Here is a 20,027-nt window from a genome sequence, read left to right as displayed (position 1 = left end):
TTCTTTTTAAAATAAGCTATCCAAATCTCAGGTGAAATATGTGTTTCTATTACTAGCTTATAAAATTTTATAACATTATTTTGTAAACATGACAGTCTTAATTCTCACCGCTGGCTTTTATAGTTATCTTATTTGTTCCTACTTTTTAGTGCTTGATATTTTCAGAGTTTATCTGTCATTGCCTGTACCTTGTCAAATGATTTATATTTCTTTGTTTGTCTTAATAGTTTAGCCAGTTCCTTTTGTCTTCACATCTACATTTGTGGTTAAACCACCAGATTCTGGTTTCAGTCATTACCACCCACATCCTTGTAAATGATATTTGGATTTTCTGGTTTTTGAATAAGTGTAACCATGTGCTATAGTGCTTTTGGACTGTACAGCATTGATCTGTCAGCTTCTGCCAAGGGAATTGTCCACTTTAATTGTTTCTGATTCTTTGTTATGCTTTCTATATTACAACTCTCTTGTGCTACATTATTTTCACATATACACATAAGTCCAAGACAAGTGATAATTTAACACTCTCTAGTCTATCTATAATATTATCTATCTATAATAACACTACACTAATGGGACCAATGTGTGAATATATATGAATATATAATCAACAACACTCTATCTCCATGGCTGATTGATATATAAGAACCCACAGATTGATCCCATTGTGATCTATGTAAACTGACATTTGTAATTGGTACATTAATTTAAGTACTTCTAGTGTGCACTTATTCTGGATCTTATCATGAGATATATGTCCCAAAAGGAAAATGACATCCATTAAAAAAAAGTTTTTATCCTTTAAGTTCAATAGTTCCAACCATGGGCTGATTCTAGCATTAAAATTCCCACAAATAATTCAATGTATATCTTGTGGGCTGATGTACCTAAGCTATACATGTAATCAGTTAAAAAACTGTCAAGTTATCCCAATTGTCCTGTTGTCAGAATGACACATAAATGTTAACACATATTAACATTCTCCCTTTATACTTCAGCCTCAATATTTGAATTTCATTTATATCATAATATCCCTGATTAATTTCTTCTCTTCTGAAATCAAGATGTTCTGTGATTAGGCTCATTAGGCCTCCTTTAGCATGTCCAACATTGCTCTACATTACTCATGCCAGTCATTTGAAACATTCACCTTTCCATTTTTCTGTTCTCTAATGCTTCCTGTAAAACTGTCTGATACTGAAGAAATTCAGCAATTCAAGATCCTGAAAAGGAACTGTCAGATTAAAAGCTTTGTCAAGTTCAAGCCCTTATGATATTGTTACTTATTCTAGGGTCCGCTAGGTGTGCAAAGAAAGTATGTAACTTCCTAATGGAGAAAGTTGCCTTAACATTCAGTTCAACTGATGTCTTTCTGTTAAAAATAACCATAATGAGAGCTGGAGTGTTCAGGCATCTTGAGCACATTAGCCAAAATGCTTAATTATGCTAACCTTTATTTCTCGGGAATTTCATGTTATATTAAATGCACATCTGCTACATCACTGTTGCAAACATGCAAGCAAAATAGTTTTCCAAAAAGTGGGAATCAATCTAATGAGTAGTATATTAAGAGATATTTATAACAAGCCATAAGTAATGTTCAATATTAAATATATTTCTTGCAACTTTTAAGGGCATTCTGGAAAGCAGCACCATTTTCTTTTAGAGGTTACAAACCAAGCAGTATAATACACGTGACTTCCTCGATAATGCAACTTTGATTAAAGAAAATAAGGTTTAACTCTTCTTTGCTTTACTATTTTCAACTCTTTATTAACTCAGAATGCCCAATTATTTATATTGAATGATTAATTTGTATGACAAAATATATGACTATATATTCAAAATACCTTGAGCTGCATCATCATTATCCTTGTCCTGACACACTTTTGTTTAAACTTTTATGCCTATTTATCGCAAAATGTCTTCTAAATTATCCTTTTTAATAATGTGCTTTGCAAACTAAACATATGTGTTATAAGCAGAGACATTTATGAACAACCTAAGGAAAACTTCAAAGACCACACTGTTAAAGAATTATCTAAAAAGAACTGGAAAAAGGAATCCTAATCCTAATAGCTAATTAGATAAGATATTCAATATTGCTAACTGATTATGAGTAGGAAAATTACCGAGTCATTGTGGGCCTGTCTCATTGTTGGTGAAAAAAAAATGTCAAAAAGCATCTCATATCTAATTAAGCTAACTGATTAAATTACTATTCATTCTGGCTTTGAATCAAATTTTCTTGGTTTAAATTCCAATTGGTCATTTAAGGAATATGAAAAAATAAACTTTTGCAGGAAAAAAATACAAAAGTACAAAACTCAAAATGATAGTCTCATTTTAATAAACATTCAGCAGAAGCTTTTGATGAGCTAGTCTAGTGAAAGACTAGATCATCTGTAAACACATATGCTTATTTGCAAGCTCAAACTGTTGATCGAAAACAGTTGCATGGAATTTCCAAGTGCATATTTATAATAGCTTTTGCTAATAATACCTTGGCTGATCTATTTTTAGGATGTAAGTTTGGTAAGAACAGGCTTTAGGAGACATTTGCAATGTATATTTTAAAGAGTATAGATATTTGCTAGAGACAAAACAGCGTATACAAGTCCAGAAGAACGCACACTGTCACTTTCTCTTAAAACATTCTCCTGACAAATTATCAATTGATTTTTGAATTCAGGTTATCTTAGATCAATAATTAGACTGCTATCTAGGAAAAACATATAGGAAAAACATAGCATCCTATACATTCACATAACTTCTTACTTTTTATTATAAATATTTCAGAAAAACAAGACGCACTAAAAGATAAAATAAGAGGCACTACCTTGACATGGTTATGGGGCTTGTGTGTTTTGAGGAAGATGAGAACTATGTCAGAGGTTCAACCATATTGGACAGGCCTCACCAGAGAAATCAGACAAAGAGTGTCTCTCCCATAAAAAGTATGGTCAGATGTAAATTACAGAAACCCATTCTGGCTCAGTTATCGCCTGGGTCAATAAGGACTGCACTAAGTGTTTGAATTCCTGGACATCTAATGAAAAATGGGCAACAAAACTCAGGACTATTGGCTGAGCAACCAGGGCCAGAAGCTGCAGAAACTACTGGAAGGAAGGGTGTTTTACTTGTGGCAAGTGTGCAGAGATTGAAGACAAAAAAAATAATGATCTGTTATTACAGATCAAGTCCAACAAGAACAGGATATTTGAAACAAATGCTGTTCTCTGGAGAGAACAACATGCAGAATCACAAATAACAGAACAGAGGCTAGCAGATCAACACTGATTTATAATATGAAATAAAGTATTCACAGAAAGGGAACTGGAAGAATAGCAAAGGTCCATCCAGGACCCAAAAAAAAAAAAAAAAAAAATCAAAGGCTTACCAGAAGTAACTCAGTCTGTAGAGGCAGATTGTAAGGGGTGCTGGCAGTAAAGGAAGCCAGTACAACTACAGATTTTTTTTTACTTGCTATCCCAGGTCTGCCTAACCCTCATTTGCTTATTCCAGGGCCTTGGGAAGGACTCAATGGGTGGATAAAAAGGCCAAATACAGTTGGAACATCTGGCTGACTATGCAATGAGCCATAAAAATATAAAAATATGACTAAAAGAAAAGGAATTTGAAAAAATTACAAAGGAAAATTGAAGCTCAAATATTATGACATAAAGCTACCATGGTGGACCCACTTTTTATTGTCACACTGGATGCCATTTCAAAAAAAAATCTTGGACAGCACTTAGAAAAACTGAGCACTGACAAAATTTCCATCTGTCAATTACAGTGCTTGGATCCATACATATACTAGTTGATGCATTGCAAAATCCTAGGTTCTTGGGAAGGACTCAATGCATATGAATTAAAGAACTGGTAGCTATGATTTTGCATTATTGTATATATTCATAAACATATATGATATTCCAAAACATATCCAGTTATTCTGCTTGATTCTTCAAGATCAAACAAAATTCCAAGTTTCTTATCTAAAATTTTTATTTTCTTCTCCTGCTGGTGATTTTTATGAGAATATTAGTAAAATTCAAAGTGTTTATAAAACATCATGAAAATACCATATATGCCATACAATGAATCTGGCACTATCTTCTGCACTTACTACTCAACTGTTGCAGTTTTCATAGATTTGGAGCTCCTCTATATATGTTGACATTAAAAGCTAAGCAATTGCTGAATATCTCATTTCAAAATTGATAAGGTCATTGCAAGGACCTCAAAAACTGTATTCTCTTTCTGTGTTAGGAATTCTAACTGAAGCAAACTAACTCACAATTAAGAAAAACTGATGGTACATAAAACTCTCAGACTTTACTACACTCTCTTTCCCAATTCAGTGCCTCAAGCTGTCTGGGAGATTAAATGTATTTGGCTGAAACATGCCAATAATAATAGCATCACGTCACACATAAAACACCTTCCAAGAATCAAAATAGTACATGTCCTAAAGTAGAAAGATTCATTATTCTTCTTGAACACATAATTATTTCTTTTGTTGATTGCTGTTTGGCAAATCAAATGCTATGATTTCTTCTGGCAACCGCTTTCATTTTCTAAGGGTATAGACAGTTTCTACATCAGTATGGATAATATCGTATAAGGCATATACTGTATTTAATTATTTCTGCTTCATGGAAATATATTATTAAATAATAATTTGCAATGTAATCTGAATAGAATTGGGAGGGCTGCAAAGCAACAACTAATCAGCCACTTCCAAAGCTCATGCAAATCAGAAGGGAAAATATTGGAAAGCAGTTGTGAGAAATTTCATGCAACAACTTGGCATGCAGAATTTACTAAGGTGAGAGCTGATTCGCCAAGAATCCTGCTCTAAAGAATAATGGATAGAGCCAGGACAAATACTATGTCTGATTTGATTTATATTTATTCTTTAATACAACTTTTGGACACCTCTGGTACCATACTGGTGTTTTCAGGGATCTGAATTGGATGCCAGAATATCTGTAAAAAGCTGCAGAGCGTTAATCAAATGCTGACTTTGAAGATAGAGCAAAGCTCTTCTAATGATCCACTTCCCACAGAGGAGATATGCAGCTTTTCAGCACATCATGCAATGTCTCATGAATGTGTCATGTTTCTTACCAACTATCAGTTTTCTCATACACCTACCCTTAACGCTTGTCCTTCACTGATTTCTCCCAAATCATGCTTCTTCTCTGGCAATTGATCCTTGCAATTCTTTGTTTTGTCTCAATCAGTCTTAGATGAACAAGTCAAGACTGGGATATTGATATCCCTCTACCCTTTCTCCACGTTCCTTCTGCTGTTACTATCTTTTTTCTTACCTCAGATGCTCTTGTAATACATTTGCCTTTCCCAGAACACTGAAAGCCATCAGACTGGATTCCTCCAGGCAAACACATGCTGACTTTTACTATGACTGTCAAGCGTAATGCCACGATGCATTTGGAAATAGAATCATTCACAAAACCTGGAAAAAGAGAACATATATATATTACTGTTAAAAATATAATATAGTGCCTTAAAAGGGAATTTAAAATATATAGAGACTATGGCAGAGATGGGGAATGAGTTAATACTTCTCACCTAAACCCATTAAACTACTACTGGTCATAGATAGGGGTATATGAAAATCAGTCATATTATAAAGGTTGTTTTTTAATTTTTTTTGCTTATATTGCCTTTAATTCACAACAGCTTTAGGAGAGAAAAGGACAGGAAAAATTGGACAAGAGGGTCATCCAGAGTTGGAATCCTTGTGTATTTGTATATGTCTCTATGTGTATCTGTGTTAATTTTACTAGAAGCACAGATAAAATGTGGTTCAAATGCACTTACAATTAATCCAAATGAACCATATCAAAGCAAAAATAAATCCCTTATGAGAAGTTGAAAAGCGGAGAAATACTATTTCTTTGTAAATTTTCATTTATCTATGAAAACTATGGATAGACCACATTAACTATACCATCTGGAAAAAGTGGGTATCTGGCTTTATGTGATTCAAAGATTGTTTTCTTACTTCCTGTGCATCCCTCAGCAGCACTAGGCAGACTATAAGCTAAGCAAGTTCAAGTTTGATAAGTTATGGAAAGGAATATTACAAGAATATAAGAAATGCAGGCTACAGTGAGAAACTGGAAAACATCCTGGAATAAGGAAATAGCAAACTACCCAGTACAGAAATAACAGATACATCCACAGAGTCACCAAGAACTTGTCTGGACTCAAAAGAAACTCAACTTTGACATACTCTACAATCAGATGCTTTTGAAAAATGAACAGAGATTCAAAGCAGCTTGAGATATAGGACAAAGATATATAATTAATCTGCACATCACTGAAGATAAAATGTACAGTTATGTGCAAAGGCCCTTATAATTTAAAGTAGTTCCAGCATCCATATCTATACTCACTTTGATCATATATCAAGGTCAGAGCATTAGAACAGTTACAAATGACTGCATTACAATTTTGTTTCACTTAATTTTGATGCTCTCTCTCTTAACCTCTTATGCCAGCAAGTAAATGTTTAGAGAAACTCATTATTAGTAAATTGAGTTGATTAATGTGTAATTACCATACAGGAGGATACTCAGAAACCAAATGAAGATACCATCATTCTCATGCAAAATTTATTTTAAGAATGATCATGAAATAGAACACTTTGAAGAAGAAAGACGCAGCGATGAATTTGTAGTCATTACTATCTAGAGTAGTTAGCAAGATAGCCCTCTCTAATAACAGAATTACTTAAGACCATTCTTATCTAATAACATTTACTAAAAATACTTTTGAACTCCATGCTAAGTAAAATGACAAGAAGTAAATAGTGTAAGTCCTATTTTAAGGATGAGTGTTGTACTCTAATGACTGGAAAATCTCTAACACACTGAAATAATGGTGGATTTTTGGATCCATCAACCTAATATTTCTAAATTATGTATGCAAAAACACTTTCTATCATATACTGGGAGAGGTTTTAAAATGTATAATTGCAATACATTAATATTTAAGGTGGAGAAGATATCTTGGATAATAAGTAAAAACAAATCAAATTATCCTTCATCGTAGAGAGAATAAATTAAATACGATTATTCCAAAACTGGCAGGACCCAAATGAGAATGATCTTTTCTTTATTGGTTTCCTGAGCTTAATTGTTATTATTCCTAAAAATTATGCTACAACAATAAATAGCAACCTCAATAGTTTATTCCTTCTAGTTAGTAAGGATCTAAAGTGGAGGCAGATGGACTAACTTTCAAACTTACATTCCAACTCAGAACTAAAAGAAGAGGATGCTTTATACTGAAATATCTGCCATTTTAACACTACAGTTTGAAATTGCTAAGAATTCAGTACATCAATTACTGCAGCAGCATAACTCTAAAAATGGACAAAGATATTGCTGTCCATTGCTGTCCATATTGCTGATGCTAGTGAGCATGCCAAAAAAAGCAAAAAAATACTGCTAATAAGAACTATATTTACTTCCCTGTCTCAATTATTTAATGCATATAAACACAACAAAACAAATGCCATTTTCTGTTCCTCACATGTTTTGTTACACTCACCAGAAGTCATAAAGTCTTATGTCTTTAATCCAGGGTTTCATAAATGTATTGGATTTTCATTTACCATAATCCTATAACCAGTATAATAATGTATGTCTACCACATCTCAAGAATATCAGACTGGGAAGCCAACTAAGCTATCCACAGCATTTGGCATCACTGAATATAATTGATATACTTATCAGATAATGTTTTCAATCATAACGAACAGCCAAGGTTTTAGAAAACAGATGCAATTTTTATGTAAATTATTTCTGTTATAGAGAAGAATGAGATTATGAAGACAGAAAATTACATCAACTGATCTCTTTTTCTCATGAAGCAATAGACTAAGGTGAAGAAACTTAATATTGCTTTCTAAACTTTAATCCTAATGTCATTTTCATCAAAGATGAAATATTCTTATAGTAAAGGAGATAGTGAAAATCTGAAGTTCCTGGACCCTGCAAAAGGAAAAGTGTGTTTTTAGTTTCATGATCTCTTGTTCTTTGAAGCCTCCTAGAAGTCAATGTAATGCCCAAAGAATCAAGATCATATCTTGCTGATGGTTGTTACCTATCAGCATTTTACATTTTCCTAGATAATCTTTAAAGGAAGCATTATAGACATATTCCATTACAAAAAACAAATCATATCTCACAGTAATCTTATCCATAGTGCATTACTATAATAAAAAGACAAATTATCAGATTTTCTATTCCTATTCCTATTATGACTTGTTATAGCAACTCTGATTTAATATAAACTATACATTTATGATTTGTTCAATACATTCGAAAAATACTTTATGAATATAAAAATCAACAGCATTAGTAAACCTCACCAATGAAATAATTGTTTCCCAATTCCAGCATCTCCTCTGCTAGGACAAGTCCACCCATTGCTTGGAGAAGAGTAATGCTTGTGGCATCTATAAGTGAGCATTGTTTAAATCTTTCTGTGGTCACCTTCCATAGTAGGATAAGGGAAGCAGTGGCATCGTGCCTTATACTAAAGACAAAAATAAAAATATTAAGCAGATCATGATGAAAACAAGTATTTTAAACATTTTCTATGAGAATGTAACAGTCATGACATTAAAAACATATTTCTATAACGTAATTGATACAAACTTTCTCATTAATTCCAACGCTTGTGAGAGATGTCAAAAGTGAGGACATGTTAATTCTACAATATTAGACTTACCAGAAAATATTGTTGTGCTGTTGTTATCAAATTGTTATCAACAATTGGCTTTCATTCACATTGAGTTCTTCTCAAGAACCTAGAATTTTGTAATGTATTGATGTAGTATATGTGTGGATGCAAGCAATGTGGTATTTTGTAACTGAAAGATGGAAATGTACAGGTTTCCTAAGTGCCATCAAAGATTTTTTTATATGGCACCACAGCTGGTTTATGCTATAATCTTTCAAATTCAAATTTCAGATCTTGATCTTTGCGATCTTCACTAATTCTTTGTCTTCTATTCTATTTCTTTTATCAGTTTTTACTAGGAAATTCCTCAATATTTTAATCTGCTCATTTTATACTCCTTTTCAATGTTATGTTCCCATTAATTTTTCATTATTGACACATCATAATTTTAAAATATGTTTCAATGAGTAATCAAAGTGACTATGTTATGTCATCATTTATAAACAGTTTGTTTGACCTTGAATGAGTTGAGTGTATGATCTACTGTTTCTTTTGCTTCTTTAAACAATCTACACTTTGAATCATCTGATTTTTCAACTCTGGCCTTGATTGTATTTGTTCAAACAACTTTCTCTTGAGCAGCCAAAATCAAGCTTCAGGATTTTTTTAAAAAAAATATTCCAGTTGTAATGCATTGACAGGTTTTATCTTTATTCACTTTTTCCTGATCTTTAGCAGAAATTGATCATTAATGCTTTTCCTTGCCAGCATTTGGTTCATATTTCTATTACACTATTTCAGTATTCATGTTTTGTTCCCTGTGCATTTAGCAAGTTCTATTTTTTAACTGGCATCAATTCTTGTTCTTAGAAGTCTTTTACATAATCAGCCATCACATGCTTTTCTTTTTGACAGTTTATTTGACTTGAAGTAAATCTCTGCCTTCATTTTCATAAGGTAGATATAGTCCATCACTCTATCGCTATAGAGATATAATGCATAGTGAATCATCATCAATTTTCTGACATTTTGGTCAGTGGTGGGATTCAAATATGTGAACAACTGGTTCTCTGTGTGGATGTTGCTTCCAGAAGTCCATTCTGGGCCTGAGTAACAAAAAATTAGCTACCGGTTCTGCCGAAGTAGTGCAAACCAGCTGAATCCCACCACTGATTTTTAGTCAACTTGTTGTTGATTGGTCACACAGTCAGACAGATGTTCAGACTGGATTTGGCATTTTTTCCTACCTGTAGAACCCTTCTCAACGACCTGAGATAGGCAGATGTTGTTTGAAGGTGTTAAAAATACCATCATAGGATGTATGCTGCACCAAATAAAGCTATCTTTTGTAATTGACTCATGATGATTTTGTCAATGCCAATGGTGTTCACATGGTGTTCCAGTTGTTTTGGGATTGCACCCAAGGCACCATTAATTATTATCTTTGCTTTCTTTTGTCATAGTTATTACCGTAAATGCCGGCATATAAGGCGACTTCCGCGAACGCTGAAATCGGCGCCAAAGACGGGAGTTGTCTTATACGCCGAGTCGTCTTATACGCCGGAAATACTGGTAGTTTCCGGCGTATAAGATGACGTTCTAGAAATGCGGCCCGGCTATAAAGATGGGGGTCATCTTATATGCCGGGTCGCCTTGTACGCTGGCATTTACGGTATATCTCTATTTGTAGGTTTTTGTATTTTGTGTTTTTCTCTAGTTTTTTTTCTCTTCTATTCTGCTGTCTTCAGGTACTGAAACATCCATTATACAGGTTTTTTTTTTTTTTTGTCTTTCTTATTGACAGTTGTTAAGTCTGGGGTTTTACATGAAAAGTGCTTGTCTTTTGAATTCTAAAGCACTTCAGTTTTTTCATTTTCTATTACTTTGTCTATTCTGTGGTTCCACCAGTTCTTGCTTATAGGAAAATGGTATTTCTTGCAGATCTTTTAGTGCACCATTGTTGCTACTTTGTCATGCCATTGTTTGGAGTCAGTTTGTGCAATCTTCTTGGATCAGCTAACCTGGTGATCCATTGTTTCTTCAGCTTCTTTGCAGAAGTGCCACTTGCCGTTTGCTGCTGTCTTCTCAATTCTGGCTTTGTTCTTAAAGCTTGGTCTTGTGCAGCCAGAATTCAGCCCTCTGTCTCTTTCTTCAACTTTTTTGCTCTTCGCCATTGATAGATATTGTTATCTGCTTTGCCTGCTATTTTCTTTTAATGTACTGGCCATGTAATACTTTGTATTGCCATGTCTCTTTTAATAATAATGATATTGGCTATTAATATTTTAATGATAATGATATTACATTGTTGTGTCAATTTATTATCATTATTATAAGTGTATTATAGCTGGCGCTTTTCATAGGCTCTGGGCAGCTTGGAAATACAAAATAATAAAAACAGTTAAAATATGCATATAAGCAACATTGCATTGATAATGGGACCTACTTGGACTAGGGAGTTCCTAGAACTTATTAACTAGGGAAGAAGTTAACTATATGGAGAAGAGAATTGTAGCCAACACACAGTTTTAAATCAGTAGCATTATATGTACAAATATTCCTCTTCAGTAGGTATCCTCAATTTCCATACATGTTGGGAAAGCTGCCATTGCCCATATTGGGATAGGAATTCTTGCAACACTAGGATGGGGAAGGCCAATCTATTCCTACCTATAAATATCATCTAATAAACAACAAAGTTTAACACACAATGGATGGAAAAGCTCTGGCAAAGGAGTCAGGGACACATAAGTTAACAATGAGCTCAAGAATATGACAATTATAGAAGAAACAATCAAAACTTGGCTAAGAACCAGAGAGCCATCTTGAATATTTTTAAAATATAGACCAAGAAGAGACTAGAAACTCAGGAAATGGAAAGAAAGAAGGAGGAAAAGTCAGGCTGAAAAACATGGGTGAAGAGGCAACTGGTAGCTGAGTAAATATAAATACTGGTGGGGCAGGGGAAGAGGGAAGACATGTCAAGCTCAGACAAAGATATATATTTCATCAGTAAGTAATTTTGAAGACACTAACTCCAAGGGAAAAAGATTAGAAATCTTACAAATGTCTGCATACACATCCAATCCCTTAACTGCTTTCTCAGCAGCAAAAATTTAATAGTCCCACATTTCTAGAGCAGTAACCTTGGAAGGCACCTCCAGTCAATCAGTCACAGTAGATTAAAATTGCAGCTCTAATTAATCACATTATTTTGGCTCAAGTACAACTATTAAATATTTAGCATTTATATGGTTCTAAAAAGGCAATTATGAGTTGGCTTTGTTTCTCTATGTTGTAAATATTAATTTTGCCAAGGTCAAAGCATATTTCTACTAATGACACCGGGTTTGGGTTTCACTTCACTTCCCAAATAATTATTGGGAAGAATTAGCTTTTTTATCCTAAAAGAACCATTGTAAATGAAGAATAGTTCTTTCTAATGAATATTTCTTTCCTTATTCTTTCACTGCATCTTCAGCTGAATAGCCAAATATTTTTAAATACTGTGTTCCAAATGTGGGACTACTATATACAAGAGTTGGGAGCTCAAAACAAGAATTTAATTGTCTTAAATATATTATGTCCATTTTATGTTAGATACCAATGTTCAAGTTGAGGTCAACATTATGTCCACTTCCACCATACTTTCTAAGATAAGTTGCCTCTTCCAAAGTTCGCGGAACTTGACTTCTACTTCTTTTGCTTGAAAACTCTAGGATTCCTAACAATAAATATCTGCAGATGAGGGAAAGCTCTATATTTAATCTATTATAATATTTCCCACTCTAATGCACTCTCTTTGTGTTGGATATAAATTATTATCTTTCCAATTAATTAAGAAGCACTGATATCTAAAAGGCTAATCCATTCTTAGAAAAGCATCTGCTGCCTGTTGACTTTTCTGTTTAGGATTGTGGGAAACAAAGCAAAAAAGTTGTATATGCATTTGCATTCAGAGACTGCAGAGTCAACACTGAAAGCAGCCATGTGAACTTGGGGAAAAAAGCACAACTGCTTTAATGATCGGGGGAGGATTCATATGGGCCCTTGCATGCTCCAAAGCATCTCTTTCAAAGACCTTGCATTATCCTATTTCCATGAATGAGAAAACAATGGCAAATATAAGCTTTTCATATATCCCAATGAATCAATAAAAATTCAAACATTTGGACAGCACAACTGGAAAACTGACAAGCTATTTTATGGGAACAGGAAATCAGTGAAGCAATTGTGACATGAGATATCATAAGGTTTTTACATCATATTCCTGCCATCTTCTTTCCATTTATACACAAGATTTCAAATGATGGATTCAATAACCAACATTATCTAAAACCTTTCTGTAATAATGCAAAACAGCAGTTTCTTACTTTATTGAAGTATTTTGTGGAACTTCAAAAGATATTAGGCGACCCCCACCAGAATTATTAGAGCTGGCATTTCCACAGGCTACATCAGGGATTATCTAAAAAGAGTGTGCATAAATATGAGACATCCTAAATAACTAATAGTTTTTAAACATAACAAAAAACTGGTTTAAAAATGTGCTAAAACTGAAATGTATGTGATGGATATATTTTGAAAAATTACTTTCTACACCTTTATTGAGCAACAGATGCACAAATGAAAAGCTCACCTTGAAAAGGTATTGGTTTGGATTTGGTTTTCTTAAAAAAAACACAGAGCTTTTCATATTGTAGCAACCTAGATTCCTAATAAATTGCAACACAATTCTTTAAAAAAGCAGGTAATGAAAATTCATTGGCTTTCAGGAACACACAGCAAGATAGCTGATAGCATCTCTCAGCATCTTACTGTTGTATAGTGTAGAATATAAACAAATCATAGGTAGCAGTGCTTTGCCACCTGATCCCAGCAAGAAGAACATTTTTTTTTTTTTCCTCTGAGGAAGGACTTTTCAGAATATAAACTAGGGTCATTATTACTTGCCAAGAAGAAAAAAAATACTAGAAGGTGTTTATTTTTGTGGATAAAATCTTTCATTTTCAGGCAGTGCTTCTTTAAAAAGCATTAACAAAGTATGTATTAATATGTCTTCTGCATTGATTTAGATTCCAAATTCAGCAGTACCTCAGTGAGATGTGTGAGCTACTACCTAAGTTATCCTTGGGAATGTTTCCTGCCTATTTTACAAATGCTCTCAACATTTTTTTCTTTTCTTTTTGACTCCCAGATTTTAGGCTGTTCAGCCCAATTCTCTTATTACAAAAAAATACAAAACATTCACATGTTCTCCTAGAAATCTTTTTACATACAAATGGATAATACAAAGCAAATTCTTAGAAATGGAAGGAAATATTTGAAATACTAAAATTACCCTTTCTTAATATAAAATATAATTTTCTTTTCTCTCAGCGTAGGACATAAGAAATAAAACAGCATCAGTTAATTAATATTTTCAATAGATTTTAAAGAGTGTAAAAATCAATCTATCTTACAATCTATTTCTATGATGAAATTAAAGTATTTTTCCTTAATGTAATGCTTTTAAGATCAGTTATAGGGTATCTAAATTTTAAAAAAATCAGTTTACTTTTGAAAACTCCCTTAAACTCTTAAACTGAAATCTGATGAAGATCCAGTACCGTATTTTACCATTCAATGAAATCAAATCATGAACTGAATATAGTGCTACATATTATAATGCATACAAAAAGTAGTAATTATGCAGGCAGTATGCATTTAAAACTTACTTAACTCCAAGCCTATTTTCTTCTTTGATATTTTATCGAAAAAAACAAATATCAAGAGAAAACTTTAAAAATTGCAGAACTAAAAGAGGAAAATAAACAAAAAATGGTTCTTTTAATATTCCAAAGAATATTTCTCTATACCCCAAATGTTCATTTGGTAGTATTAAATAGTTTATGTATTTAGTAATAAATATAATCTGAGATCAACAACAATGCTGGTGGCATTCATTAAAATTAATAATTTCTCAGAAAAATATTACAAATTTAAAAATTTACATCAAGTTCTAAGACAATTTTGTAATTAACACTTTCCAGCTATAAATTTTACAAACAGAAGTTGTAGTTTTTTTTTTTTTTTTATCCTTCCAGCTTTCCACACAAGGTCACATACAGTACAGACAATCTCTTCCTAAAGCTTCTACTGGATTTCGTTCAGAAATAATTTGTGGTACATATTTTTTTTAAAAAAGAAACCCCTTACTTCTACTTCATCCCATTTCAGATCCACAAGTTTCTGGCCCTCCTTGGGCTCCCATGTTGGTAGTGTCACTGTTGCTTGGGCTCGTGGGAGGATAATGTCTGGTTCCATGGTGGCTGCTCCTGGCCTATTTTCACTTGGCAACTCTGATTCCGTCCACCCAGACACTGGGGAACCATAAAATGAATATTCACAGTTTGTACCTTCATAGCCAGTATTACAAACACAGAGATATCCATCCCCATTACTAGTGCAGTTGCCATGGTGACAAGGGTTGCTGGCACATGGATCTGAAACAAACTGAAACACAGACAATAACAGACTTCTTAGTACCACAGAATAAGATGTATCAGTCTTGTCACAAATGTTAATCTGCTAAAATATTTGGGTGGCATTCACCTGACTACTAAAGCTTTACTTAGAATGTCGTTTCCCAACCAAGCATCTTTCAAGTGTGCTGGATCTCTATGGTCAACACGTGATTATAATAACTTAACAATGAAAGCTGAGAAGGAACATAGCTGGAAGGCAGCCAGGTGAAGAAGGAGATACATTATTCACATTTCAAAAAAAAACATGCTGGAGAAATAGAAAAAAAATAGCAAACAAAACTGGTGGTGTTGACAAAGTTGAATGGCTTAGAAATATTGGAACAGTTTCCAGAGGAATAATAATTAGTCTTTTGTAGCAAATAGAACAAAGCACACATAGGTATGAAATAGAACAATTATTATTATTATGCTATTTATATTGAGGAACGTTGGTGTACTGAAGACAGCAGGAAGATACCAATTATATGTACTATCTGTAATCATCATCTAAATTATGGTAAAAGTCTTTACATTCTAAAATCAATCTTGAACAATGACCAAAAATATTTTTGTGTGTATATGCAACGTATGTATATGCATCCAGGAAATCAGACTCATGTTGGACTAAGCTCTTTGTCTAATAGACTACAACCCCCCAAATCTTAATGCAATAATGAGTTTGTTTTTAACACATCCCAAAATCAGTTTAATAGACTAGCAATATATTAAAAACGAGCACATTTTTAACATAAGCCGTATAATAAAACAGCCTTTTTCAAAAAAGTTCATCTAGACTCTTTACTATTGTGTTAATTTTTCAGCCAATGCTATTTCCAATTCTTTCCTGCACTATACTGTAGGTAGTCTTCACTTTCCTGCATTACAGGCAGTCTTCACAACTAAGCCCCAAATTTCCCTTGCTAAGCAAGACATTGTTAAGTGAGTTTTGCCCAATTATATGTGAATCACTGCAGTTGTTAAGTTAGTAACATGGCTGTTATGTGAATCTAACTTTCCAATTGACTTTGCTTGTCAGAAGGTTGCAAAAGGTGATCACATGACCCCGGGACACTGCAACCATCATAAATATAAGCCAGTTGTCAAGCTTCTGAATTTTGATCACAAGACCACGGGGATGTGGCAAGGTCGTAAGTGTCACAAGTCACTTTTTTCAGTTCTGTTGTAACTTTGAATGGTTACTAAATGAATGGTTATAAGTTGAAGACTACTTGTAATGATCCAAAGAAAGATGTGTTCCAGCTTTTAATTTTAATGCCAATAATAAACAAAAGATTAGTTAATGTTGCATGAGAGAAAGAGAGAGGGAGGAGGGGAACTTGGTTAAGTAATCAAGAAGAGAAGACAGGAGATAGAAGCTATTTTCATCTTTTCAAAACTTAACATACTAGTTTTCAGTTTAGATTTCATATTAGATACTAATTTTCTAGTATAAGGACAAATAAAATTGATGAATCAGGCTGAGAATATTCTTCCTATCTCCACTATACTTCTTTTGAGTTGGATTAATAGTTTTAACTAAAAAGCATCAAAGTATTTCAGATTTTTTATATCTAAGTATATTTAACCCTCCATCATGGTTTTGTTTACTTTTATGGTTTTGGCAATACTAGTTGTTTTTTAAATAATTATTTATAAATAACTAAAGAATTTTTGCCCATGAATGAAACCAAATAGTGAAAATGGAAGCTTTTGTTACAAAAACAGATTTTAAGAAATAACTATTATTTTCCTTATAGGTATAATAATAAATTACAGTAAAGTCTTCATACTTGAGTTTTGTTTTGATCTTTCATGAGAGGATTGTAATTATGTTTATTTAACTTTAAAGAGAGCCAATTTGGTATTGTGGTTAAGACATAAGGCTAGAACCGGGAGACCATGACTTCTAATACACAGAACCAACTGGGTCACTATGGCCAGTCACTTTCTCTCAGTCCTAGGAAGCATGTAACGGCAAACCACTTCTGAAAAAAATCATGTTAAGAAAACTGCAGGAACTAGTCCAGACAGCTACTACGAGTCACAAAATGACTCAAAGCAAGCACATGCCTTTGGAAAGACAAAGTGAAAACACAAGGCTTATGGAATCAATACTATAAAATAAGAAATGTCTATATCTAAATACTGTTAGGACAATGACTATAGAATAAAAAAGAGAAATATAAATAATATAAGCCTGGTTTTTAAAAAAGCAAATCTATGCTACACAAAAGCTAAAGGAGTAAGTTGAAGCAATAAAATTCCCCAAATGAAATAGTTACCAATTAGAAATAGCAATAGTTTGATGTGACCTGGGCTAAGCTTGATCAGTTTTAACTAGTAGTCAAAATCTGGCAACATGTGCAGTCTGCTGTACAGAATTTGGCAACATTATATATTATGGAAATATATGAGTTAGAAGTAGGAAAATGTAAAATTGGTATCTATGCTCTGATGAATAAAGATAAAAGTAAAGGAGTCCCTGCGAATTTTACTCCACTAGTCATTGCCAACTATACGGGGCGGTGCTCATCTCCATTTTAAGGCCATTGAGCCAGCATGATATTTCCAAGGTCATGTGGCCAGCATGGCATCATAGAGTATTCTTACCTTCCCATAGAAATGGTACATTTTTATCAACTCACATCTGCATGCTTTCAAACTGCTAGATTAGCAGGAACTAGAACAAGGACAGGAACTCACCATGTCGCGTGGTGCTTGGGTGTCAAACCTGGACTGCTGCCTTTCCAGCCCACAAGCCCAGTATCTTAACCACTGAGCCACCGTGCTGCCCTTGGCGAATAGTTGGAGAATAAGAATACTGCAGATATCTCTAAAAATGAGCAGAAGGGCATGTGCTCAATGGCTTCAAGTTATGTAGAATTGCAGTGACATAGGTAACCTGGGTGAATCTTGCTACTCCTTCATTTTAACAAAGCCAAAGAGGGAATGTTACAGTGAACCACAATGAAGGCATTTTTGTACTTAAGGCTGTTTGGCTGTTTAAGATATAAAATAAGTTATATTACTATATTCCTCAGATTTTCAAGGAAGCTAAGATATAGTTTTGTCTAGATTGGCTTGGCACTCTGCACCTATTGTACATTGTTTAAGATGTCATCTAGCATGCCAAGAAGCTAACAATTGGGAAGATTATTGTATGGGTTTTTAAAATAAATTATCAGACCACTTAGATTGCATTATATATACTTTTATGAGAATACCCCACAAAGAACAATAGGGAGATCATCTCTGAATCCTAAGAGAGCAAGATTTGTGTTAGTTCTCTTATGGACTGTCTTTAAAAATACAAAAAAAAATCTCTTTCTGCTACTCTCTATTATGATTTTAATGTTTTTAATAATTGACAAATAATTATAATTGAAGTTATGCATGGAACGCACAAGAACATAACTGTGTCTTTGGTGTGCTGAAAATAGATTGCTTATTCATTAGGGACAATACATTTTACTAAGTTCTTCCCAGAGACATTTTATCCTATATTACAAGTAGCAGAATAATGACTGTTCTCAGAATATAGGACACAATGCCATAAGGAAGAATTCTTTAAAAATATTAAACTATTTATTATATAGTTTTTTTATATTTTCATTGGTTTTACCTGTCAGTGCATTCTTTTTTCCCTGTATATTCTGACCATTAGGAAACCTGGAGGCACAGTTTGTTAGAATGCAGTACTGCAGGCAAACTCTGTCTATAGCCAGGAGTTCGTCCCTGATGAGGCTCAAGATTGAATCAGCCTTCCATCCTTCTGAGGTCAGTAAAATGAGGAGCCAGATTATTGGAGGATTATCTGACATTGTAAACCAGCCATAGAATACTGTAAAACACTATGGGGTGGTATATAATTCTAAGTGCTATTGCTATTGCTACTGCTATTCTCTTTTAAGCAATATCTATAAAACTTTTTTTCTTTTAGATGTGCTACAGTCATTACAACTGTTCAGAAGGCTAATGGGTTTTTTTCTATCTGCCCAAACATACATTTATCAACCCAATATATGAATATTCTGGAGAACGGCAATACAGGAATAGGATTGCATTGCAATGGCATAGATCCGTGGGATCAAATAAACTAGCTTACTGTTTATTTATTTTTCTAGATGCTATCTATCAACTAAAGTTGCTGGTTTAAAGCCCTTCATGACTTTAAGCCAGGTTACCTAAGGAACTGTATTCTCCCAATTGTTTCTACCTGTCCAATTTGGACACACAGGCAGGTTGGGCATTGTGTGGATCAGTCAAGGAATGTCAGTTGATGGAAACCAGGAGATGTACTTTCCCTGCTGTAGCCCCAGGATCATGAATAGATATTCTTTTATGACTTGTCTATCTATTCTATCTCCCTTGGTGCTGCTTTTGTTAGGTTGGGCTGTTTCTTCCTTTTGCATACAAACTAGATACAAAGAAGGAATTAAGCAGTCCTTCTTTCTGCCTGCTGCCTGTCACCTTCTTGCCATCTTCTCCCATTAGTGGACCTATCATTTCATTGAGTTTCTTCTTGTTCCTTATATATTGAAATAAACACTTTTATTATCATTCTTGGCATCAGTTGCCAGTCTTAGATCATTGTGGGCCTTAGTTTTCCTTACTCCCTCCTTGTAGATTCAGGCTATTTGCTGGTATTTTGCTTTAGTTATGTGCCCCTTTCCATTTTTTTATATTTGACTTTGTGTCCCCCAGTTTGTCAGAGAGCCCTTTGTGCAACTATGCTGGTCTCATCTGTAGACTTGTTTTTCTTTCTCTGTAGATGTGAAGGAGACAATGTGAGACAGA

At 33.7% G+C, this 20,027-nt stretch overlaps 1 protein-coding gene across 1 annotated transcript in view; it reads right to left on the bottom strand.

The window, feature by feature from the left end:
• LOC120314411 (delta and Notch-like epidermal growth factor-related receptor) overlaps nt 1-20,027 on the bottom strand; it is a 153,446-nt gene that overhangs the window by 64,507 nt on the left and 68,912 nt on the right. The window contains exons 2-5 of the mRNA XM_039357474.1: nt 14,923-15,219; nt 13,098-13,192; nt 8,411-8,577; nt 5,337-5,482 (exon numbers count right to left, since the gene is read on the bottom strand). Of these exons, the coding sequence (XP_039213408.1) occupies nt 5,337-5,482; nt 8,411-8,577; nt 13,098-13,192; nt 14,923-15,219 (705 nt within the window). The remainder of the gene's footprint in view (nt 1-5,336; nt 5,483-8,410; nt 8,578-13,097; nt 13,193-14,922; nt 15,220-20,027) is intronic.

The sequence above is a fragment of the Crotalus tigris genome, unplaced genomic scaffold (assembly GCF_016545835.1).
Source record: "Crotalus tigris isolate CLP2741 ecotype Arizona unplaced genomic scaffold, ASM1654583v1 scf7180000018923.2277400, whole genome shotgun sequence".
Classification (NCBI taxonomy): Eukaryota; Metazoa; Chordata; class Lepidosauria; order Squamata; family Viperidae; genus Crotalus; species Crotalus tigris.
Note: the sequence above shows the minus strand (reverse complement) of the source record. Positions and strands in the feature narration are given on the sequence as shown.